General features: G+C 63.3%; 2 protein-coding genes across 14 annotated transcripts; both read left to right on the forward strand.

The window, feature by feature from the left end:
* The first annotated feature begins 1,198 nt into the window (after window positions 1–1,198).
* fhod1 (formin homology 2 domain containing 1) lies at window positions 1,199–13,991 on the forward strand. Of its 6 annotated transcripts, XM_086108102.1 has the most exons (25): window positions 1,199–1,416; window positions 3,740–3,846; window positions 4,950–5,014; window positions 6,053–6,120; window positions 6,201–6,306; window positions 6,396–6,490; window positions 6,581–6,692; window positions 6,768–7,009; window positions 7,091–7,326; window positions 7,414–7,455; window positions 7,588–7,608; window positions 7,739–7,792; window positions 8,195–8,352; window positions 8,442–8,597; window positions 8,852–9,009; window positions 9,091–9,783; window positions 9,958–10,113; window positions 11,010–11,192; window positions 11,260–11,379; window positions 11,463–11,624; window positions 11,778–11,968; window positions 12,050–12,242; window positions 12,316–12,466; window positions 12,535–12,714; window positions 13,550–13,991. In XM_086108102.1, the coding sequence occupies exons 1-25, from the start codon at window positions 1,219–1,221 to the stop codon at window positions 13,627–13,629; spliced, it is 3,927 nt and encodes a 1,308-aa protein (XP_085964228.1). In that variant the 5' UTR covers window positions 1,199–1,218; the 3' UTR covers window positions 13,630–13,991. The 6 variants fall into 6 exon arrangements, with proteins under 6 accessions (XP_085964228.1, XP_085964226.1, XP_085964225.1 ...); XM_086108100.1 differs by having other exon boundaries at window positions 8,852–9,783; XM_086108099.1 differs by having other exon boundaries at window positions 11,778–12,242.
* Window positions 13,992–14,256: 265 nt separating this feature from the next.
* Window positions 14,257–21,432, forward strand: slc9a5 (solute carrier family 9 member A5). Of its 8 annotated transcripts, XM_086108109.1 has the most exons (16): window positions 14,260–14,590; window positions 15,306–15,608; window positions 15,688–15,851; window positions 17,473–17,551; window positions 17,651–17,828; window positions 18,313–18,533; window positions 18,660–18,862; window positions 19,167–19,256; window positions 19,335–19,405; window positions 19,483–19,609; window positions 19,677–19,768; window positions 19,944–20,070; window positions 20,136–20,270; window positions 20,355–20,412; window positions 20,531–20,665; window positions 20,732–21,432. In XM_086108109.1, the coding sequence occupies exons 1-16, from the start codon at window positions 14,320–14,322 to the stop codon at window positions 21,142–21,144; spliced, it is 2,667 nt and encodes an 888-aa protein (XP_085964235.1). In that variant the 5' UTR covers window positions 14,260–14,319; the 3' UTR covers window positions 21,145–21,432. The 8 variants fall into 8 exon arrangements, 6 of the variants coding, with proteins under 6 accessions (XP_085964232.1, XP_085964234.1, XP_085964231.1 ...); XM_086108106.1 differs by having other exon boundaries at window positions 14,257–14,590; window positions 19,223–19,256; window positions 19,677–20,070; window positions 20,153–20,270; XM_086108108.1 differs by having other exon boundaries at window positions 14,257–14,590; window positions 19,223–19,256; window positions 19,677–20,070; window positions 20,153–20,270; window positions 20,558–20,665.
* The last annotated feature ends 1,290 nt before the right edge of the window (window positions 21,433–22,722 follow it).

Genomic DNA, 22,722 nt, shown 5'->3' on the forward strand with positions numbered 1-22,722 from the left:
AAAGTTGCGATGCCGGCGCGCGTTTGAATGAGGCCGCAGTGCCCTCTGCCGACCGGAGAAAAGGAAAAAGAAGCATTTCCAAAACGGAGCCAAACCGAAGCGGTCCAGATAACGGATGGATGGATTTCATGCGCGCCGAACCCCCGAAGAGGCAGTGTAATGGACTGACCGCAAGAGGACGCTCTCGTGTAACTTTAGATCTTGGATTTGACGCCACCACTCCCTAAATGTTTCATTGAAACTCTTATAATGAACATTTCGATTAGTTGATAAGTATCAAAATAAATCAAGCAAACACAAATGTCTCGAAGAAAACATAAGGATGAATAAACTTCTTTCATGCGTCCATCCTTTTTCAAATCCTCTGATCCTGCGAGGGTCGCGGGCGTGTTGGAGCCCATCGCAGCTGTCTTGGAGCAAATAGGCGGGGTACAGCCTGAACCGGTTGTCAGCCAATCGCAGGGCACACAGAGACAAACGACCATCCGTGCTCACACTCACACCGAAGGACAATTTCGAGCGTTCCATAAACCTGCCATGCATGTTTGGGGAATGTAGGGGGGGGGGGGGGGGGGGGGGGAACGGAGTAGCCGGAGAAAACCCATGCAGGAAGGCCAGGGCCAAATTCGAGCCCTACGACCTGCGTGCTGTTAAGACATTCCCTTGACTGTATTTCTAAAGCTTAAATGATTAACGAGGTTTGCTGGAGGTTAACATGTGTTCTGATTAAGATTAATATATCCTTTATTTGTCCCACACTGGGGAAATTTACAGTCTGCAGCAGCAAATTTGGGGGGGTAGAAAAAAAAAAGTGTTTGCAAGCACAAAATAAATGTAGATAAAGAGAGCTGTACACAGTTCAATATAAGTGCAATATATATATATATATATTGCTATATATATATATATATGTATGTCCGTGGTTTCATGTTTTTCTTTTTTTGGGGGGGCGTGTGTTGGGGATGAACCTTTTTGCCTTAGGCATCAAAGTTTCAGCCAACACGGGTGACAGTGCGTAAATGTGTTCGCTCCCACGTGACAGGAAGTGACGCACGGGAGCGCACGCAACACGTGGAGCTCCAAAATGCATTTGTTTTTTTATGCCGGTGTATTTTTATTTTGAAGGGCCAACGCGGAAGTCGTTGCTCTTCGTGCACGAGGCTTGTTTGGAGCTCACTTAAAAGGCGCCGCTGTGAGCGGGCGTGGCGTCATTTTCCAATGTCGGAGCTCGCGCCGGCCGACTCGTCGAGTATGTCTGTGGTCACTTGCCGGGTCCAGTTCCTACTGGACCAGGATCCTTTCATCTGTACCAACTTTCCGGAACCTCGGCGGCCCCCCTCGCTGGACTTGGACGAGAACGCGGCGCTCAATCAACTCCTTCCGGTCGTACACAAGCTGCTGGACGCGCCCCTAAAGGTGAGCGAGGCAGGTGGCGACGTCAGCCTTCGCCGAACGCCGTTGCCAAATGACGTCGTCGAGCCGGCGCGCGCGTGCCCGTTGCGCGCGCCGGGTGACTCATTCCGGCAAAGAAGCCATTGAGAACCAATTCGGCTTCACGTTGAAATCCGTCCGTCACCTCTTTTTGTGTCCAAAGAGCAAAAAGAAACGCTCAAGTCGTCAAAAGGCGCTCTCTTCACACCTTAAACTTGCCCTTTTTTTCAAAGGAGTCTGGTCTCTTTTCATCATCGCGGGAACGAAATAGCGAAGCCGACAAGTTAACCGCGGTGTCATTCAAAATGAGGGAAAACGCAACTTTTAAAAAATGCATCTCTGGCCGTCGCGTAAAAAAAAAACCCGCGGGCACGAAGCCACTCCTCGCTCCGAGGAGTTTTGTTTCTGACCTCATTTGAGGAGCAATTATTTGCACTACAACAACGAATGAACGAAGAAGGAACGAACATATTGTTTCCTAGTTTTTATTTTGTATACCGGGGCGGTCGTCCGTGGCTTTGATCCCGGTTCCGCCCTTCCCGTGTGGAGTTTGCACGCGCTCCCCGGCCCCGCGTGGTTTTTCTCCGGGTACTCCGGTTTCCTCCCACCTTCCCAAAACATGCACGGCAGGCTGTTTGAACGCTCTGAATCGTCCCGAGGTGCGAGCGTGAGCGCGGACGGTCGCGGGTCTCTGCCTGCGATTGGCCGGCAAGCGGTTCAGGGTGTCCCCCGCCCACTGCCCGAAGACAGATGGGACAAGCTCCGGTGCCCCCCCCCCCCCCCCCCCCGCGAGCCTTGTGAGGATAAAGCGGATGGGAAAACGGACGGATGGATATTAGCGATTGTGAAAACAAACAAACGACATTGTCACCATTCAATATCTCGTCCCAAAGTACTTTGAGCCGCAAAGGCCGCGCCTCCCGGCTAAAATGTAGGGACACTCATTCCGGCGATACCGCCGTCACTGGAAAGACTCAAACTCTCCCAATTAGTTGCGATAAGGAACGAGAGGAAAAGTCCAAAAAGAACACAAAAGACGTCTCGATGATCCTCAAGACTTTTGGAAAAAGGCGCCGCGGGCCGAGGACGGTTTGATGAACGCGATCCCGCCCGCGCGTGATAATCGTGCAAAGAAGACGGGAAACGGGAAGGAGGCAACTACTTTTTCCACCGCGAGCGAAGACGAGACGAGCGGCGAGGACGGGCGACCGTTGGCCCCCGACGCGTCGTCGCTTAAAAGCCGCATCGGGTTGATTTCGGCGGCTCGGCTTCTGCAATCCGGAAGGGCTCGGCGGCGGCGGCGGCGGCGGCGGCGCGTGTCAAGTCTCGACGGCCGGATGCCGACCGTCGGCTCTCGCCTCGCGCTTCCCGCTCGTCGGGACCGTCTCGGCAGATCGGCGACGCCTTCCAAATCTTTGATTCTGACTCGAGTTTTTTTTTCCAGGCGCAAAATGGGAAACTTTGACCGGCGAGCCGCGACACCAAAGCGCTTCTTTGGCGCCAGCGGGCTTTGCGGCACGTGACGCCGCGCGCCGGCTCTCTCCATTTTCTTTGGCCGACGCTCCCGATCGGCCGCTCCTTCCCCTTCCTCCTCTTCCGTGCGCCAACTTGCGTTTTGAGCCGTCCGCAATGTTGGCGTTTGGGTTACAAATGCGGAGGATGCTGCGATTCTCTTCCTCGAGCGCGTGCGCCCGCCAGCGGTTTTGTGCGCGCGCGTGTCGAGGCGCGTACGGGGTTGGCGCGTCTCGTCTCGTCTCGTCTCGCGTTCGGTTTGTCGAAATGCGCCTCTCTGCGTTTTGCGTTCACGTACACGCGCGCGACGGTTTTCGGCGAACGTCAGAACGGCGGCCGCCGTGCGCCGCGAGGAAGGAAAGGGGCGGGGCTGGCAAAGAGCGCTCGCGCGCGTGTCGATAAGAGCGCCGTCTTCCCGTCACCGAGGCGACGGGAAGACCTTCTCCGCCGTCGCCGCGCGTCCAAACTTGGAGCCGGGCGCCCGGGACTTTTATTGTGAAAGGGTGTCCGCGCTCCTCGCAGAATGCCAACGGACCGGTCGTCTCGCGCGGGCCGCCGTTCGCGGCCGCGCCCGCGGGAGCCGCCGCCGCTGCGACGCGCGCGTGTGCCAAAAATGGAGCCGCCCCAAAGTGTATTTTGAGTTTTTGTCACGGATAAGAGGGAGGCTTTGGAGACGGGGGGGGGGGGGGGGGGGCAACTGAGCCGAGGGGATGCCTTGGCGCGGCAAAACAAGAAACCTCCTCATTTTTGGCCCAACACTTTTCATTTCACTGCTTGCTGTGTGTGTGTGTGTCAGTTGGAGGAGTGCACGTTGCAGGTGTGTCCTCAAGGCAACTACTTGGACTTGGAGCTGTCTCTGGCGGAGCAGCGTGACGAGCTGGAGAACTTCTACCAGGATGTCGCGTAAGAGGCCGTCGCCGCGGCAACCGCCGGCTATCTGCACAGCCCAAAGCCTTAAAAGGGGAAGTCGAGCCCCACATTTCTGCCGTTCATCCCGACGCGGCAAAGTGCGGCCGTTTGGAGGCGTCGGGGGGGGGGGGGGGGCCTTCTGCCGCTCGCTGACGACTGCAAATGACAGCACGGTTACGGTCGCTCAGCTAGGACCGATCGGCCCTTTCTTGGGTCACGTGACCGCGGCAACCGTCGCGTCCCCTTCAACAGCCCCCCCCCCCCCCCCGAGACGGCTCCGATGAAAGGCCGAAGTTAGGACGGCCGCGCGCGTCCGTTTCCGCCAGCGCCCTTGCGGCGCGGCAAGCCGGGTGCCTTTGGCCCGCGCCGTCTCCCGATCCGCCTTTAACCGCTTTTCGCCACGCGCGTGTGCCGCTCGTCCCCCGAGAAAACGTGCAGACTTGCTCCTCTGGCCTGGAAAGAAAGCGTCCTTCTTTCGCCTGCTTCCCTCCCCCCCCCCCCTTCCCATATTTGTCCAAGTTTCCATGCCCTCATCCCGGCACGCCGGCGTCATGACACATTTTTAGAACGCGCGTTGCCCTCGGATCAACACACGCATACTCAAGAAGTATGGAGTTCGCAGTCACGCGCGCATTCACTGGCGAGACTCGAAGTCGATCACACCCGCACACGAGAGCACCTTCTCGCGCGGGATCGCAGACGCGCATCCGCTCGGTCGCGGTCGCGCGGGCTCAAGAAGCCGCGCGTCGAAAGGAGCGTCGAGTCGAGCGAAACGGGCGGGATGCCGTCCGAGCGCCCGCCCCTCCTCGCGTCCGTCCTTGGCATCCGCGCCCGTTCCAGATCGGTTGTCGTTGGCGGTCGACCCGGGCCCGCGTCCGATCGCCTCCCCCCCCCCCCCCCCAAAAGGTTTCCTTTTGTTTTTGTTTTTTTTGTCACCCGACTGAGCGTTTGGGCTGAAGGCTCAAGCGACAAACCCAAACGGTCAGCCGAGGGGGGGGGGGGGGGACGTCTCGTTCGGCGCGACGATTGTGCAACAAAGGCCCCCTCCCCCTCCCGCCTGCGGTCATCGGCGCGATATGCCTTGTGTCTGTTTCCAGGAACGGGAAGAAGCCCCTCTTGACGCTGAGGACGCAATTGTCTGTGCGGGTCCACGCCATCCTGGGTAATTGGCACTTGCTTTCCAATGAGTTCCGCCGGCCCGCGGTCGGAGTCGGCGCTTTCCCGACGTCGGTCGGCCTCGCGCTCGCTCCCGTCGGACGACGTGGCGCTCGGTGGCGTCGCCCGCTCGGGTTGACCGTCGGCGAGTCTGGCGACGCTCGTGACTGCCTTGCGCCCGGCGGCCTCTCGCTTTCCTGACGCTCCTTCCTTGTTTTTGCTGATGAGGCCGCCTCGTTGCAAAGTGGCCATTTTGGTTTCTGTCGACGGCGACGACTTTTAGTCGGCTTCTCCGCTCTTTTTTGGGGGGGGGGGGGGAGGGGGGTTTCGAATGGACTTCTTCCTTCTTCTTTTTTTTCCTTTTTGCCTCTAACAGGAAATACCAGGCTAACTTTATCAGGACCGCTTCCTGTCTCCACACAACACGCATCCTGTGTGACACACGCACGAGCGCTCGGCTCTTACGAGTTGGCGTCGCACAAAAGCCCTTTTGGAACTTTTGAACGTGTCGCAGTGATGACTTGCTCCCGATCGCGGTTTCGGTTCTCATTTCAATTCATCGGGATGGCTTTCCACAGCGGATTTGTTCTCAATTTAAAAGCTTGAAATGCTCCGCTTTCGTTTTTGCCGTCGGTCTTTGTTTAGCTGTATGCAGCTGATATGAGTCTGCAGACTTCGGAGTGTGTGTGTGTGTGTGTGTGTGTATGTGAGAGAGTGTGTGTGCCAGCCAGAGCGAGACATGAGGCCAGTTTCCTTTTGCGCGCGCGGATCGATCAAACTGATGGTCGGACGCGGTGCGGGCGGCGTCGGCATCTTGGCGACCAAAGCTCGACAAGACCGACCGCCGCTCGCGGGGGGAGCGCGCGCGGCTCGGGCGGGCTCGGCGAAAGGCGCGCGGCCGAGACTCGGACGCGCCCGGGGAATCGGCGGCCGGCGCCCGACTCCCCGAGCGCAAAGCGCGAACATACGGGCCGGTCGGGAAGGGCGCGGTGATGCCGTCGCCGCGGTGACGTGAACTTCCCCCTTTCCGGGCCCCGTCCGGCAGAGAAGTTGTACAACAGTCACGGGCCGGAGCTGCGCCGCTCGCTCTTCTCCCTCAAGCAGCTCTTCCAGGTAAGGCGGCGCCGGCGCCCGCGCCCGCGCCCGCGAGGTCGCGGCCGCCGCGTCACCCGTCCGTCGCCTTGTCGCCGCAGGACGACAAAGACCTGGTTCCGGAGTTCGTGGCGTCCGAGGGATTGTCGTGCTTGGTCAAAGTGGGAGCCGAGGCCGACCACAACTACCAGAACTACATCCTCAGAGGTTGCGCCCGCCCGCCCGCCCGCCGCGACCGCGCCGTCCCCGCCGTCCGCTCACGCCCCCCCCCCCCCCCCCTCTGCGCCCGCTCTCAGCTCTGAGTCAGATCATGTTGTTCGTGGACGGCATGAACGGGGTCATCAACCACAGCGAAACCCTGGAATGGCTCTACACCTTGACGGGGAGTCAGGTCAGTGGGGGGGGGGGGGGGGGACCGTCGAGCGCCACGCGCGGCAAGGGGAGAGCTAACCGAGCCTCGCCGCGCGTCGTCCGCCTTCAGTCTCGCCTGCTGGTCAAGACGTCCCTCAAGCTCCTCATCGTCTTCGTGGAATACAAAGAGTCCAACAGCCCGTCGCTCATCCGCGCCGTCAACGCCGCGGACGGCCGCAGAGGTAGGCGAGCGCCGCTCCTTCCCCCCGCGCGCCGTACGCAAACTTTTCGTCATCCCGAGCGCCCTTGCGGGTTAGGCGCCAAGCCGTGGTCGTACGTGATGGACGTCCTCCGCGAGACGACGGCGGCCGGCGACGGCGAGCTCCCGGTCTTCGCCATGACCTTGGTCAACAAAACTCTGGCGGCGCTTCCCGACCAGGATTCCTTCTACGACGTCACCGACTGTCTGGAGAGCCTCAAGATGGAGGAGGTGGTCCGCGGGAACCTCGGCCGCGCGGCCGTCGAGCCGGAGCTGGGGGCGCAGTTGGCCATCTACGAGGTGGGTCCTTTTCAAAGCCACGCTTTTCAAAAGTGTGGGGGGGGGGGTGGTGTGAGCTTTACGCGAGTGCTCGGTGCGCAGAGCGCGTTGCGTCACGAGGACGGCGACGCCCCGGACCCGCCCCCTCACCTGCGAAAAGAGCGTCGCGAGCGGGAAGGCGGCGGGAGTCGGCGCTCGGCCGGCTCCTCCCCTTCCGCCTCGGACCCCGGCGGCGCCGCCTCCGGCCCTTCGGGGTCGCTTGGGGACTCTCCCGCTCCTCCGCCGCCCCCCCGCCACCCCGACGACGATGACGACGGCGCAAAGACGCCGGCCCTCCCGTAAGCGCTCCTCTTCCCCGTCCCCTCGCTCCGTAGCTCGCGGGCCGTCGCGCTCGCTCACTTGTGGCGCGGGCGCCGTGTGCGCAGGTCCCCTTCGGATGGTTCCGGTGTCGACGGGACGTCTTCCAAGTGAGTAGCCCGGCTCCGTCGGCAGGCGAGCGGGGCTCGCGCTTCCCCGAGAACGTGCCAAAAGTCCGCCGCCCTCGCTTGCGGTCGCGCCGCTTCAAAACCTTTGTCTGCGCTCTTTCTTTCCTCACGCAGCGAGGATGACCTTTTCCACTGGTGAGTAGGCGCCTCTTCCTTCCTTCTTTCCTTTTTTTTGTCACCCGCCGCTCTCGGGTGATGGTCCCGTGTTGTTGCGCGGGCCCGTTTCGGTGACGGCGTCGCGCTAATGTCACGCGCGTCTCCGCAGCCCGGACGAGCGCAACGCCGACGCGGACGACAAGCCCGTTCTCAGGAGGTTTGAGTAAGTCCGGCGGCTGAAGCTGTGCATGCTGGGAGCTGCTTTTGTTCCGCGTGGGCCCCCCCCCCCCCCCCTTAAAACAAAACAAAACCTTGGGCTGCTTGCAACCAGTCTGTGTGGGTGACTTCCGGTTTGTACGGAGGCGTGTGTGTGTGTGTGTTGCAAAGGTGCATCTTGTGCGCGCTGCCTCGCCGGCGACGGACAAATTGGGTGACGGCTCATCGGCGGCGCGGCTTCGGTGCTTTGAAATCGAGCGCGTTTTCCCCCTGCCCTCATTTGCTCCCGCTTTCCAAAGGAAAAGGCGGGCCCTCGACGGCGTAACCGGGGAAACGCCGACCGTCGCCTTTCCGAGGGCGCGGCGGCCCGCTCGGGCCGCGGTTAACGCTTGACTCCGCCCCCTCGCAGAGACGCCTTCCTACGCAGTCTGGCCGCCACCCAACGGGAGAAGAAGAGGAGGAGTCGACGCCCGAGCCGCGCCGAGCGGCCCTCGTCGGAGGATGCGGTCGCGCGGGGGGCCGCGCCGCAGGAGGACGAGCGGCAAAACGGAGGACGGGCGGCCGACGGTGCTTTTGCGCAACGACGGCCTCTTCGCGCGTGCTAACAAAAACAAAATCAAAAAAGTCCCGATTGGCGTGCGTGTATGTCGACACAGAGGTGGCGCGTGACCCGGGTGACCCCCCCGCCCCGCTTTCAGGCGGCGTCCGGCGTCAAGTCGGCACGCTCTCCGATGACAGGAAGTTCTTTCTGGACATGCTCTTCTCCAAAACGCCCCCCGACGGCGCTCCGGTAGACGAGCGCGCGCCGCCCGGTGAGGCCACGCCCCCACACGATGAACGCATTCACTCCCAAAGACGTATTTAAACGTCTTTTCGGACTCGGTCTAGAATCGGCCGCTACCGAATGAGTTAAAAAAACACAAAGGCCGGCGAGAGCCGCGGCGGCGCGTTCGGTCGCTCCTCGCGCCGTCTTGGGCGCCCTCGGGCCGCGTCCGGCCCGTCACGTTTGCGACGCCGTCGGTATTTTGACGGCAAACGAATTCACCCTCTTTGCGTTCCCTCCCAGGCGACGGCTCGACCGAAGCTGGGCGGGGGCCCGGGGTGCCGGAGCGCCTGTCCAGCCTCCGGGCGGAGTCCGGCGCTCCCGGCGAGAGCGGCGCCTCCCCGGAAGGGCCGGAAGGCTCCGCCCGGGCGGCGCGGGCGAGACTGGCCGAAGAGCGGCAGGTCGGGAGATGCTCGGAACGTCGCCGCCCGCCGGGAAAAGCTTTGCCCGCGCAAGATCGTCTCTTGCGCTCCTGTGTCCAGAGGCGTTACGTGCGTCAGCAGAGCAGCGTGGATGCGGAGAGCCCCGCCCGGCGCCTGGAGAGCACCCGGATGACCCCGCTGCCGCCGGGCGGGCCGGGGGACGCGTGGGACCACCTTCGGCCGAGCGGCGCCGGCCTCCGTATCAAAGACTTGGACTTCTCGGACCTCCTGGACGAGGAGGACATCGACGTCCTGGACGCGGACGCCTCGGACTCGGCCTCTTCCAGCCTTTCCGCGCCGCCGCCCCTCGCCGCCGCCCCGGCTCCTCCTCCGCCGCCGCCGCCCCTGCCCGGCGCCCCGGCTCCTCCTCCTCCGCCTCCGCCGCCGCCCCTGCCCGGCGCCCCGGCTCCTCCTCCTCCGCCTCCGCCGCCGCCCCTGCCCGGCGCCCCGGCTCCTCCTCCGCCGCCGCCCCTCCCCGGCGCCCCGGCTCCTCCTCCTCCGCCTCCGCCGCCGCCCCTCCCCGGCGCTCCGCCACCTCCCCCTCCGCCCTCGTCCGGGGCGGCGCCACCCCTGGGGAGGAAGAAGAAGAAGACGGTGAAGTTGTTCTGGCGCGAACTGAAGCAGACGGAGCCGCCCGCCAAGTGTCGCTTTGGCCGGGGCACCGTCTGGGCCTCTCTGGACAAGGTGCAAGTGGACGCGGGGCGGCTCGAGCACCTGTTTGAGTCCAGAGCCAAAGAGGTGGCCATCGCCAAGGTAGGCTCGGAGGGCGGATGGACTCCGACCTCGGCTTGATTTTTCTCGGAGGTCCTCCGTCGAGGCCCGACGAATCGTCCGAGTCTCAAAGGCGCTTTTCGGGACGTCCGACCGGAAAGCGCGCCTCATCTGTTTGAGCGTCGCTTGACCGCCCGCCCGGTCGTTTGTGCGTAGAAAGCGCCGGAGACCAAGAAGACCGAGATCCTGGTCCTGGACTCCAAGCGGAGCAACGCCATCAACATCGGGATGACGGTCCTGCCCGCCGTTCACGTCATCAAGACCGCCATCCTCAACTTTGACGAGTTTGCCATCAGCAAGGAAGGCATCGAGGTAGGTGCCGATTCTCCTTCCTCGCCCGCTCTCCGGGCCCGGGGGGGGGGGTCGCATCGCCGGAGGGGGTTCCGCGACGGTCGGAACCGCCCGCGAGCGTCTCCACTGGACTCGGGCGACCCCGAAGCCCATCTTAGCGCCCTCGCCCGAACGTAGCGCGGCTCGGGCCGACGTCCGTCCACGCGGACGCAGCCCGATTTTGAGCCGACGGCCGCGCGGCGGGCGAACGTAGCGCCTCGCCGCGCGACGCGGCGCCTGCGACGTGACGTTCTCACCCATCGGTCGTCCGGGCCGCTCGCGAAGGAAAGGCTCCGGAACAAACTTGGAGTGTACCCGACGGGTGGGGGCGGGCGGGGGGCGTCGGCCCCACGGCGGCAGCGGTCGAGCAGAAAAAGATTGAGACGTCGCGTGCGTGTCAACGTTCAATTGCCACGGAAGTGGTTCCAAGCAAACGCGTCTTCAAAATGAAAAGCCAACGTGGAAGGAAGGAAGGAAGGAAGGAAGGCGGGCGGGCGAGCGGGCCAACTGCAGTCGAGTGCGCGCGACACCCCAACGCCAGCAGAGGGAGCCCTGGCGCAAAAGTGCACTTGCTTGAACTCGGTCGGCTCTGCGTTTTCGACCCCAGCAAAGAGCCCAAATCCATGTCAAGAAAAATTGGCGCCTCATTCGAATTGCTGGAGGGGGGGGGGGGGTATGATTTTCCTTTCCTTCCTCCCAGATTGTCGAACGAGCAGAATTTGAATCATCCGTTGTCGCCAAGCGAGGCCATCGGCGGCCCGTCGGGTCGTTCCCCCATCCTTTGTGGTTTTCCCGAGCAAAAGCCGCGGATCGGCCGTTTTGCGCTCATTTGTTTCACGCCGGCGTTGCGGGCGTGGCCTTTGCCTTTGGCTCCGCAGAAGATCCTGAGCATGACGCCCACGGAGGAGGAGAAGCGTCGGATCCAGGAGGCCCAGCTGGCCAATCCCGAGGTGCCGCTGGGGCCGGCCGAGCGCTTCCTCTCCGGCCTGGCCTCCGTCAGCGCCTTGACGCCCCGCCTGCAGCTCTGGTCCTTCAAGCTCAACTACGAGGCTCTGGAGAAGGTGTGGGGGGGGGGGGGGGCCTCGCCGTCGCGGCGATTGTGACCCAAACGCCTTTTTGGGCCGGCAGGAGATCGCCGAGCCGCTTTTTGACCTGAAGCTGGCCATGGAGCAGCTGGCCGCCAATCAGACCTTCAGGAGGATCCTGGCCACGCTGCTCGCCATCGGCAACTTCCTCAACGGCTCCCACGTCAGCTGGCCGACGCTCGCCGCCTGCGTCTCGCGTCGGCGCCGCTTGACCTCCCTCCCTCCGTCCTCTGCGCGTGCGTGCAGGCGGCGGCTTTTGAGCTGGCCTACCTGGAGAAGGTGGCCGAGGTGAAGGACACGGTCCGCAGGCAGTCGCTGCTTCATCACACCTGCAACCTGATCGCGGAAAAACACCCGCAATCCTCCGACGTCTACTCGGAGATTCCCGCCGTCACGCGCTCGGCCAAGGTGCCCCGTCGTTCGACGAGTGTCTTTGTATTTGTCATCTTTCTTTCCCCGTTCTCACTTATATTTAGGGGGGGGGGTTTCGTTTCATTTCTTTGCGCTCTCCCGACCGCCGGCGTCCCGTCCCGTTCTCGTTTCGAGCCGTCTCGTCCTCAGGTGGACTTTGAGCTTCTGGCCGAGAATCTGGTGCAGCTGGAGAGACGCTGCAAAGCGTCCTGGGAAAACCTGAAGGTGGTCTCCAAGCACGAGACCAAAAGCGCTCTGAAGAACAAGATGGCCGACTTCCTGAAGGACTGCACGCAGCGCATCGTCATCCTCAAGGTGGTCCACAGGAGAGTCGTCAACAGGTCAGCGCGGCGCCGAGCGCCGGGCCCGTCTCGCCGGCGTTTGCGCCGCCGCCTCCCAACGTGCGCGTGTGCGCGCGTCAGGTTCCACTCGTTCCTGCTTTTCCTGGGCCAGCCGGCGGCGTCGGTGCGCCAAATCAAGGTCGCCTCCTTCTGCCGCATCATCAGCGAGTTCTCGCTGGAGTATCGCACCACGCGAGAGAGGGTGCTGACGCTCAAGAGCAAGAGAGAAAAACACCGAGAGAGGACTAAAACGCGAGGCAAGATGATCACGGAGGTAAAGGCGCCCGCGCGCGCGCGCGCAAACGCGCCCGCCCGCGCTAACGTACGCTTCCGTCCCGGGGTCGCAGACGGAGAAGTTCTCGGGGGCGGTGCCGCCTTCCGACCGCCCCGCCCCCGTCTCTGCGGCGCCCGAGCCGGGACGGGAGGCGGAGCACCGGAACATGACCCGGATGCTGACCGAAGAACGGCGAGCCCCGAGGCGCTCGCGCACCGCCCGCGGTGAGAACCCGTCAAATGTCCCCGTCGTCGATGGAGCCGGAAGTCTGAGCGGAGTTTGCCCGCGGCAGGTTCCGCGAGCGCGGGCCGCCAGAGTCCGTCTTCTTTGCCGTCGTCTTCGCCGCCTCAGGATGACGACGACGCCGCCGACGACATCATGGAGCGTCTGGTCAAGTCGGTCACCCGGAACCCATCGGCCAGGACGTCCAGTCCCAAGGCCCGAATGCGGTCCCGACTCAACAGGAAGTCCAGTAAGCGTGCGAATGACTTTGGGCAGAATCGGGAAGGGGGCGTCGGTCCTGAATATCAAGACCGCGTCCGCGACCCAGCTCCTTTGATTTGTCCGACGAGGTCGTCGCCGCGTTTGGGCTCGGCGTTGTGGTCGCAACACGCTAGGACGCTAATCCGAGCTCAGCCGATAGCCATCGTCGCGCTTAGCGAGCGAGCGGCGGGCGTCCCGGCGGCTTTCCGGGGACATCGCGGCGGCCATCTCGGCTTGCGTCTGTTTGACGACAAACGCGTCGCGCCGCCGAACGTCGCGCGCACGCCGCCTCTCGGAGAACGTCACGCTTTTCGCTCCGCAATAGTGAAAATGAACTCTGGTGAAAATTCCCCGGCGATTCCAACCCGGTGCCAACCAGTCAGAGATGAAGAGCCAATTTTTTTTTTTTACAGGCGGGTTCTCTGAACACGAACGAAATGGAACCGCACGGATACACACCGATTTCCGCGCTCGACTCGGGACCGGGTCGAGCGCGCTTGACGTATCGGGCACCCCTACCTTTGAAGCCGACTAGCTTAGCGCTTAGCGCCCGGCGGCGTTGTTTGCGCGTGAGCGGCGATTTATCCGTCATCCGATTGGTCTCCCGGTACGTCGCTCAAGTAACGGGATCGACGAAGTTCGTTCGGCGTATTTAGAGCCGTCGTTTGAACGGCGGCGACACCGCCGAGGCGTTTTGGAGCTTGTCGCGCGAAAGCCCGGGAGCCGCATCGAAGCGGCCGAAGAGCCGCGCGCGGGTCGGCCGCCGCCGTTCCCGAGCGAGCAAAGTTTGGCGTGCCATTGACACCTTGGACGCGTGTGCGCAGTGAGGAGGACTCTGAAGAGCGGCGTCGGCATGGACGCGGTCCGGGCTTTGGGCCTCAACGGGAGCGGCGAGGACGTCTGATGCCAGAGCGCCGCCGCGCCAAAACCGGCCGTTTTGCCCCGTCGGTCAAGTGGCAGAAGCGAGACTTGAACATTTTTCCGCAACTTGAATTCTTCGGACGAGGCCCGCTTACACACTTCTGGTGGTCCGAAGCGCGTCCGTCTTCAAACATTTGCTGCCCACCAAGTTATCACTTGGCCGATGCCACACGGCGTGCGTGACCTTTTTTTGGGGAGGGGGGGGGGGCGCTTTCCACACTTTCCACTTCCACCGTCAAAGGACTTATTTTGGTTTGTTTTTGTAACATTTTAACTTCAATGAAAGTTTGTTATAAGTGTTTACCGGGTGAACATGCAAGTAGAATAAATGGTATTTGGAACACACTCGCCGACTCCTATTTGGAGAGACTCACACACCCCGCGCGCGCGCGTTTCGTTCGCACGACCGAGCGGCGAGTGTCTGTGCGCGCTGAAGGTCGGGCGTCTCGACGAAGCGAGTCGAAAAAGCGTCCAAACGGCCGAATCGTCGGCGGCGCTGCGGGGCTGAAGGGCAAAAGGGGAGCCGACGTCACCGAGCGGTCGGCCGTGACGTGCCGAGACGAGGCGGGGCGGGGCGGGCTGACGTGCCTCGGCGGCCCCGCCCCCACCTCTCCTCACCGGGGGCCGTCGCGCTTATAAGCGGCGCCGGGACGCCCCGGGCCCGGCGGGGAACATGCCTGCGCTGGTGCCCGTGCGCGTGCGCGTCACGGCGCTGCTGCTGCCGCCGCTGCTGCTGCTGCTGCTGCTGCCGCCGCCGCCGCCGGCGCTCGTGGCTTCCGGAGCCGCCGCCGCTACCGTCGGCGTGCCCGGCTCGTCTCCCGCCGCCGGGGAGCATCGGGACCACGGCGGCGGGGGCTACCGCGTGGTCCAGTGGGAGTGGACGTACGTGCAGACCCCATACGTCATCGCCGTCTGGCTCCTGGTGGCCAGCGTAGCCAAGATCCGTGAGTACGCGCGCGCGCTCGGCTGGAGTCGATGACGTCACGGAGCACGACAGCTCCACGGTGCCGATCGGGGCGAAGTGGCGAGTCTTGTTCCTCGCTGCCGGCATCCCTCACAACTTTGAAGGCATGGCCGGGACAACTCCGGTCCATGTCGGTCAAGGCTTTTCACGCGCACGTTGAAGATGTTCTCCAAAGATGCGACCGAGTTCGCAGTCCTCCTTCGAGCTGCGCTCGCTATTCGTCCGCACGCGAACAAACGAGTCCGTGGGCGCATCGCGTCGCGGTTCCGCACGTGAAGAATCCGACGCGACGCGATCGAAATGCGCTCGATCAACACCCGGACGCTATCGGAGGCACTCGCCGAAGCCTCAAATTCACTGGCGAGAAAAGCCGCGCCAGAGGACGGATGCGTCGGAGCCGAGCGCGCGCCGGCGCCTCGACGCGTACGGGAAGCTTTGCCTTTTTTTTTTTTCCCTCCGACGTAGCTCACTCCAACTTCCGGGAAGCCTCGGCGCACCCGGTCGTCGTTCGAACGCGTCGGCGACCCGGCGCAAAGCTAACCCGCGGTCGGTCCGGCGTGCGAGTCGGCGCAAAGGCCGAGCCGGCCTTTCTCGACGCGCTCGCGAGCCGGCGACCGGTCAACAACGACGTCCCGGGTGACCTCGTCGGCATTTGGAAAAGCGGCGCCGCTGACGGCGCGGCGGGTGTGCGTCAGTGTTCCACCTGTCGCAGCGCTTCACCGCGGTGGTCCCCGAGAGCTGCCTGCTGATCCTGCTGGGCCTGGCGCTGGGCGGCTTGGTTCTGCTGGCCAACGAGAAGCAGCTGTGCCAGCTGGAGCCCGCCCTCTTCTTCCTCTTCCTGCTGCCCACCATCGTGGGCGACGCCGGCTACTTCATGCCCGCCCGCCTCTTCTTCGACAACCTGGGCGCCATCCTCACCTACGCCGTGGCGGGGACGCTGTGGAACGCTTTCTGCACGGGCTTCGCGCTTCACGCCGCCAGCCTGGCGGGACTCATCGGTCAGCCGCCTCGCCCGGCCCCGCCCCGCCCGCAAATTGGCCCGCGTGCCATCCCGCGCGTCTCTTGTGGCCTTCTCAGACCGGCGCGTGCGGGCGGGCCTGATGGACTTCCTGCTGTTCGGAGCGCTGATCTCGGCCGTGGACCCGGTGGCCGTGTTGGCCGTCTTCGAGGAGGTTCACGTCAACGACACGCTCTTCATCATCGTCTTCGGAGAGTCGCTGCTCAATGACGCCGTCACCGTGGTGATGACACGCACGCACGCACGCACGCACGCACGCATACTCTCACCGTTGTGACGCGCAAAGTTCCAAAGTCCGTTCTTCGTCTCGGCGGGGACGGCCGTCGAGGAGGCGGAGCTCCCCGAAACGGGCGCCGCCTCCCAAATTGGCTCTTTCCCCGCGGGAGAGGTCCCGATACGCGACTCGGCCCGCTCGCGAGGCGGTTCGTCCGGGAGGAACCCCGACCGGGAGCGGATGCCGGAACCGCGTCGACGTACGGCGGATCCCCCCGGCGACCGCGACCTTTCCGTCGGCGGCCTTAAATCCCGGTCGCCGCGGACGAGGGCCAGGAATGTGCCCCGGACCGCGACGTTCCCACGGACGGCTCGTCGAGCTCGCCCGTTCGTCCTCGGCCGACGGACTTATTAGTTGTGGCCGTAACTCACCACCCCCCCCCCCCCCCCCCCCGCGGGGGCCACCATCCGCAATCGCTCGCGTTCGAGGACGCCGGCTACTCTGAGCGCGGATGGCGTCCAGTCTCGAGGAAGAGCCAAAATCAACTTGGGCGGGGGAAAGTCAAATCCGGCCACGTTGCTCACGCTTTCTTGCCGCCGCGCCGTGCAGGCTTCGCAAACGGAGAACAGTCCGAAAAAAGAAAAGGGCCCTCGCCCGAGGTCAATCGCCCGCAAACGACGGGCGTCATTTGATTTCGACGGCTCTCCGCGGGCCGCGGGCGAGCGGGTTGGCGGCTCGCGTCGGCTCGCCGGGAGGGCGGAGTCGGTGTAAATTCGAGCACCTTCCATTTTCAAGTCGGCGGCAGGTCTCGGACACGTCACGCGGACCAATTCTGTCGTGTCACAAGTCACCAAAGTCCCCATCTCGCCCCCCCCCCCCCCTTTCTCCCCTTTCTCCCCTTGACCAAGTCGTCACATAAAAATGGGCGCATGAAGACGGCAGACCGAAGCGGCGGTCCGCAAGCTTCGGGCCTCGGCGAAGTTCGGCATGGATCTCGGGTCGCGGGGCCGTCGACCCCTTCGCGGCCCCATTTAGTTTGGGAGCGGTTGCGAAAGCGTCCCTCGGGCGGAGAACCTCGTCCGCTCGGACCGGCGTCCGGCCTTTGACGCCCGTCCCGCCGCGCGGCCTCCCTCGAGAGGTCTCGGGACGGCGGTCCGACCGGAGCGACGAGCGCCGCCCCGGTCCGCCGGTCCGGGGACACCGTCGCGGATTTCCACGGCATGGGAGACTCGATTGGCGGCGGGGCGTTGGAACGATTAAAGTTTTGAGCAGATAAGCCGCCCGTCGCTAATCCTCATCAGAACTCGGAATATGAGCTAATCCCGCCGGCAAGTGGACCGGATTGACCCGGCCCGCGCCGGTTTACGCCTCGACGGCGACGGCCGCGTTCCGCAATGCGGAAGCGTCGTCGGTGTCGGCGGGCTTCGGTTTCCGCGCGTGCGGCTCTTTGGTCCTCGAGTCGACGTCGTCTTCGGCGTTCGCGTGACGTGGTCCCTTTGCGCTAGCCAGGTCCCGTCTGGTTCCGTCAGCGGTTCATTCCGTGCGCGAACGAACCGCGACAAATAGCCGCCGGCGAGCCGTCGAGCGCCGGGGGTTCCGAGCGGGACGCTGGTCTCTTTGTGCCTTTCAGGTGCTGTACAAGGTTTACATTTCCTTTGTGGAAGTCGGAGTGGAGAACGTGCAGACGGCCGACTACTTCAAAGGGATCGGTGAGAGGAAGCAAACCCCCCCCCCCCCCCCCCCCAAAAAAAAAACCCCAACCCAAGGAGCCGGAGTCACCGGGCCTTTCCGTGTCGCCCGCGCGCCAGCGTCCTTCCTGGTGGTCAGCGTGGGCGGGACCTTGGTGGGTCTGGTCTTCGCCGTCCTCCTCAGCTTCATCACGCGCTTCACCAAAAAGGTTCGAATCATCGAGCCGCTCTTCGTCTTCCTGATGGTCTACCTGGCGTACCTCACCGCCGAGCTCCTCTCGCTGTCCGCCATCTTGTCGTAAGTCCGAGACGCTGACGTTTTCCTTTTCAAATCCTAACGCCGGGGTTTGCGTGATCGTTTGATGAATCGCCACAAAAGAAAAGAGAGCTTTTTCCCTTTCCGTCCCCCGACTGGGGAAAAAAAGTGCAATTTTCAGGTGGTCAAAGCGGACGCTTGCGAAGATCTCATTCGGGAAGCTTCCCAAAGCCGTCGGGCCGTGACGCGGGACGACAATTTGGGTTTCTGGCGGGAGCCGAGACGCGGCCGCTTTCATCCGGCTCCGAACGACCGATCCGCGATCCAAATTGTCGTCGATTCGTCCGATCGACCCGACGGGCTCGTCGTCGGACGTCCGAAGCGCGGAAGGACGCGCGTCCGGTCTCCCGACGGCGGGGGCGTCGGGGCCGACGCCCGATTCCCGATTCCCGAGTCGAGGGCCCCCGCCGACGGCCGGCCGCCGAAGCCGGCTCGAGACGTGACGCGCTTCGTCCGCCCGGTCCAGAATGACGTTCTGCGGCATCGGCGCCAACAAGTACGTGGAGGCCAACATCTCGCAGAAGTCTCGCACCACCGTCAAGTACACCATGAAAACCTTGGCCAGCATCGCCGAGACCCTCATCTTCATCTTCCTCGGCATCTCGGCCGTCGACAAGTCCAAGTGGGCCTGGGACACGGGCTTGGTCGCCTGCACCCTGGTCTTCATCTTCATCTTCAGAGCCGCGGGTCAGTGGCGCGGCCCCCCCCCCCTCCCCCGAGGGGGCCGAGGCGTCGCTTCCCGTCGAAAAACCCCCCGACGACGACAGAAACAAAAAACACACCAAAAAAAAGGGTGACTTCCCGCTGCGGCAGGTGTGGCGGGTCAGACCTGGGTCCTGAACCGCTTCCGTCTGGTCCCGCTGGAAAAGATCGACCAGGTGGTGATGTCCTACGGCGGCCTGCGGGGGGCGGTGGCCTTCGCGCTGGTGGTCCTGCTGGACGGCGAACGCGTCAAGGCCAAAGACTACTTTGTGGCCACCACCGTCGTGGTGGTCTTCTTCACCGTCATGTTCCAGGTACGGCGGCGCGCCGCTCGCAATGCGGACGGGTACGTGCCGTTTGTCGCGCGGGCTAAGCTACTCGCCGACTCGACGGCTTGCCGCCCGGCAGACGTTTAGCGTCTCGGCGCTGCGCGGACGTCCTCCCGTCTGCGAGGTCTGACCGTTGCCGCGAATGTTTTTGGTCCTTTCGACATTTTTCCGCGAGCGTTTTAATCAGAGCGCGGTACAAACATCCCGCCCGACACCGCGGAGGCCTTCCGGGGTTGTTTCCCCCCCCCCCCCTCTTCTAAGTCTGCGTGCGTGCGTGCGTGCGTCATAGGGCTTGACCATCAAACCGCTGGTCAAGTGGCTGAAAGTTCCTCGCTCCACCAGCAGGAAGCCCACCATCAACGAGGAGATACACGAGAGGGTGAGCGCGCGCGCGCGCTCCGTCGTGTTGTTGAGAGTCACGGCGCAAATTAGTGACGGGCGTGCGTCGCGCGCGCAGGCCTTCGACCACGTCCTGACGGCGGTGGAGGACATCGCGGGCCTTCAGGGCTATCACCACTGGCGGGACAAGTGAGTGAGGCGGCGGCGGCGGCGGCGGGCGGGCGGCGGCCGGCGACGTCACGGCGCTGTGACCGTGTCATCGCCAGATGGGAGCAGTTCGACAAGAACCACCTGAGCAAGCTCCTGCTGCGCAAGTCGGCGTACGCGAAGAGCGAGCTGTGGGAGGCCTACCAGAAGATCAACATCCGAGACGCCATCAGCCTCATCGACCGGGTGGGCGGGAGGCCGCCACCTCCCCGCGCGACGCCGCGCCACTCCTGACTTTGCCGCGTGTGCGCAGGGCGGCAATGTTTTGACTTCGACCGGACTCTCGCTGCCCTCCGTGAGCGGCGGGGCCTCCTTCCCGGACGCCTCCGACGTCACCGACTACCCGTGAGCCGCAAAACGTGCCCCGCTCAGAAGAGAAGCCGAAAGAACGACGAGAAATTTAATTGGGAAGAAAAAGTGCAAGAATGTCCAAATATCAGCTGCGCATACTCCGGCCCGTTGGGGGCGGTGTGGTGCCGCGCGGCGCCCCGTCCGGCTCACCGTTTGCTCGCTTTTTCAGGCGCGAGAACGGCGGCGGCGTGCGTTTGGACCTTCAGGTCATCGATAACGTTGCGGGCGGCAAGGTGGAGGAGGACATGGAGACTCATCATTTCCTGGCCGAAAACCTCTACAAACCCAGGCGGCGGGTAAGGCCGGCGCCCGCGCGGCCGCTCGCGTTCGGGTGCGTGACGCGCGCGCCGTGTTTGAGCAGTACCAGTCGCACTACAGTCGGCACTTCATGCCGGCGGGCGAGAAGGAGCGTCAAGATCGCGAGGTTTTCCAGAGGAACATGAAGAGCCGCATGGAGACCTTCAAGTCGGCGCGCCACAAGCGGCACAAGAAGAAGGTCGGGCCGGGGGGGTCGGGGGGGCCGGGCCGCGTCGTCCCGGCGGGGCCGTCCGTCGCTCACCCGGGCCGGCCGATCCCGCAGCGACGAGGTTCCGACGCCGGGGACAAAGCCGGAATGAACCTCGGCCGGCGGGACCGAGGTGAGGCGGCCGCGGATTGACGCTCGACCTCACTTCGCGTGCCCTCGGATCTCTTTGCTGGATTTGCAAAGCGTCCGCCTGTGTGTGTGTGTGTGTGTGTGTGTGTGTGTGTGTTGAGACCCTGCGGCGGTTCCTCCGGGATCAGATGAAGATGAGGATCAAGGCGAGCGTCCGGCCCCCGAGAAGGATGAAGATGTCGGGATCACTTTCATTGCCGCCAAAGCGGAAACTCCCAAACGCCGCCCACTTTCAGGTAGGCGCACGCCGACCTAACCCAGAGCGGCGGCGGTGGCAGACGTGCGCGTGTGCGTGTCCTCAGCGGCGGCCGGCGGGGACGCTCAGCTCCCGTGGCAGGGCGGCGGCGCGCTGTGGCCGCCGCCCTGCGTGTCCCTGGAGGCCACCAAGGTGATCCCGGCGGACCTCCGGCGGGCGTGGAACCAAAGCGTCTCTTCGCTGGAGAGCGCGGCCGAGCCCGTCCGCCCCGGCGCGGGCGCCCCCTCCCGGCGGGGGGCGGCCCCCCGCCCCGTCTCCTGCGCGCCGCCGCCGCCGCGTATCCCGCCGGAGAAGAACGAGGAGGACGAGGAGGAGGACGAGACCAGGCCGCTCGTGCCGTCGCCGAGATCGCCCTCGCCGGGCGGGCGCGGGAAGCCTCGCGTGTACCCGAGGAGCCCGGCGACGGCGCCCCCGGCCGGCGGCGAGGAGGCGCGCGGCCGAGGCCCCGCCCGGCCGTAACCCCCTCGATCGGCGCCGCTCGCCGTCTTTGCCGCGTGTCGAAATGCGCCCGTTTGCTCGGATTTGGCCTCCGCTCCCGTTGACGCCGTACCCCGTATTACATCATTATTATTATTCTTCTTCTTTTTAATCCGGCATTGATCAAAAGACCATTTTCGGCTTGGTGGAATAAGAAGTGGAAAGCAGACTTTGTCATGCGGGGGGGCGCCGTTTTGCAATTACCATTGAATGTTCCGAGGTCCTCCGCCCATGTATTTTTGAACAAACAATAAAATAATGACGCTCCCATTTGTCAGACGTCGATGCTTTCGATTTATGGGTCAAACTTTAGCTGCAAGAAAAAAAAACCAATGGATGAGCAGAGACCGGATTGAGCTCCAGAGTACTTCCCGCGCGCTTTGCCTCGCTTTAATAATTGGCAAAAATCAGCTGAAAAATCAAAAGAATCCCGTGCCCGACAATACTCGGAGAATATGCGCACGTGACCGTCGTTCTCTCATCTGTCCATCCGTGTGTTCAAATGGCCTCCGCTTCGAGGGGCGAAAAAGGCGGCGAGGCCACCGAGCGCTCGTATGCCTTTGCCGGTCCGAGACGCTCGCTCGCATCTCGGGGCCTCGAAGCCGTTGCGGCGAGGGGCCGAGAGGCGAGCGGGCGAGAATGGCGCGTGCGCGAGCCGCCGCCCGAGTTCTTTCAAGGCGACGTGCGTGCTCAGGCATGGCTTGGATTTGAAGGAATTTCAGAAGAACACGGGCAAACGTGATCGAGCAACGGAGCCCCCCTCCCCAACAACAACGACCGCAAAAGAAATTGCCAATACGTCCCAATTTGCGGCAGCGGGCGGGCGAACGCTGGCCGCGCTCTTCGACGTCGAAGAGCGCGGCGGTGGGCCTCTGGCGGGCAAAGGCAGAGCGGGGCGCCGACACGCCCGCAAATCCTCCTCGACCTTCTGGGTTCCGTTTCACTAAGCGGGATTAGCCGGATCGGCTCGCGTCGACTCGAAGCGCGCGAGACGCGCCCGGCTCGATCCGTTGCCGCGCCGACCCGCAAACCCAAACAATCCGGATCAAATGCCGCCTAAGCTTTCCGAGCAACCGCAACGAGCGAACGGCGCGTTGGCGGAAAAATAAGGCCGCCTTTATTTGTCGATTCCTTCCGTGCCGATGCGTTTGCCTCAAGAGAGACGCTTTGATTTTTCCCATTCCGTTCATTCCGGACGACGGTTTGACAGCAAATTGTTTTTCCGAAGAGGTGGTCGGCAAAACCGGGGGCGGGGCGTTCTTCTTTTTTGACACGGGTTGAAGTGATTCCGGCGCGGTGCATTTGATTTGATTTGATTTTTTTAGAGCGGCGGATCACCAAAAAGGACGGCCGTGTCCGCGCGTGTATCGATGACCATCGTTTCTTCTTGATCGTCGCTTCGCGCGACGCCGCGGTACTTCAGCTGCTCGATTGTAACCGGAAAGAAGTTACTTTTCCCGGAATTCAGGAAACGCGGAGCGCGCCCTTTCGCTTGATGGCGTTCGAGAAAATGTTCACGCCGAGACGTCCGTATCGTTTCTGAGGACACTCTGTTTCGCC

This window comes from Hippocampus guttulatus, chromosome 3 (assembly GCF_054856545.1).
Source record: "Hippocampus guttulatus isolate MCC_2025c chromosome 3, RoL_Hgut_1.0, whole genome shotgun sequence".
Taxonomy (NCBI): Eukaryota; Metazoa; Chordata; class Actinopteri; order Syngnathiformes; family Syngnathidae; genus Hippocampus; species Hippocampus guttulatus.

What these genes read in the sequence shown, in the direction of transcription:
- slc9a5 (XM_086108104.1), top strand. Translation starts at nt 14,320, where the DNA reads ATGCCTGCGCTGGTGCCCGTGCGCGTGCGCGTCACGGCGCTGCTGCTG. An exon ending in ACGAGGAGATACACGAGAGG is followed by an intron (nt 19,257 to 19,334) that starts GTGAGCGCGCGC and finishes TCGCGCGCGCAG; the next exon opens with GCCTTCGACCACGTCCTGAC. An exon ending in CAAACGCCGCCCACTTTCAG is followed by an intron (nt 20,666 to 20,731) that starts GTAGGCGCACGC and finishes GCGTGTCCTCAG; the next exon opens with CGGCGGCCGGCGGGGACGCT.
- fhod1 (XM_086108097.1), top strand. Translation starts at nt 1,219, where the DNA reads ATGTCGGAGCTCGCGCCGGCCGACTCGTCGAGTATGTCTGTGGTCACT. An exon ending in CCAGAACTACATCCTCAGAG is followed by an intron (nt 6,307 to 6,395) that starts GTTGCGCCCGCC and finishes GCCCGCTCTCAG; the next exon opens with CTCTGAGTCAGATCATGTTG. An exon ending in GAGGATGACCTTTTCCACTG is followed by an intron (nt 7,609 to 7,738) that starts GTGAGTAGGCGC and finishes GCGTCTCCGCAG; the next exon opens with CCCGGACGAGCGCAACGCCG.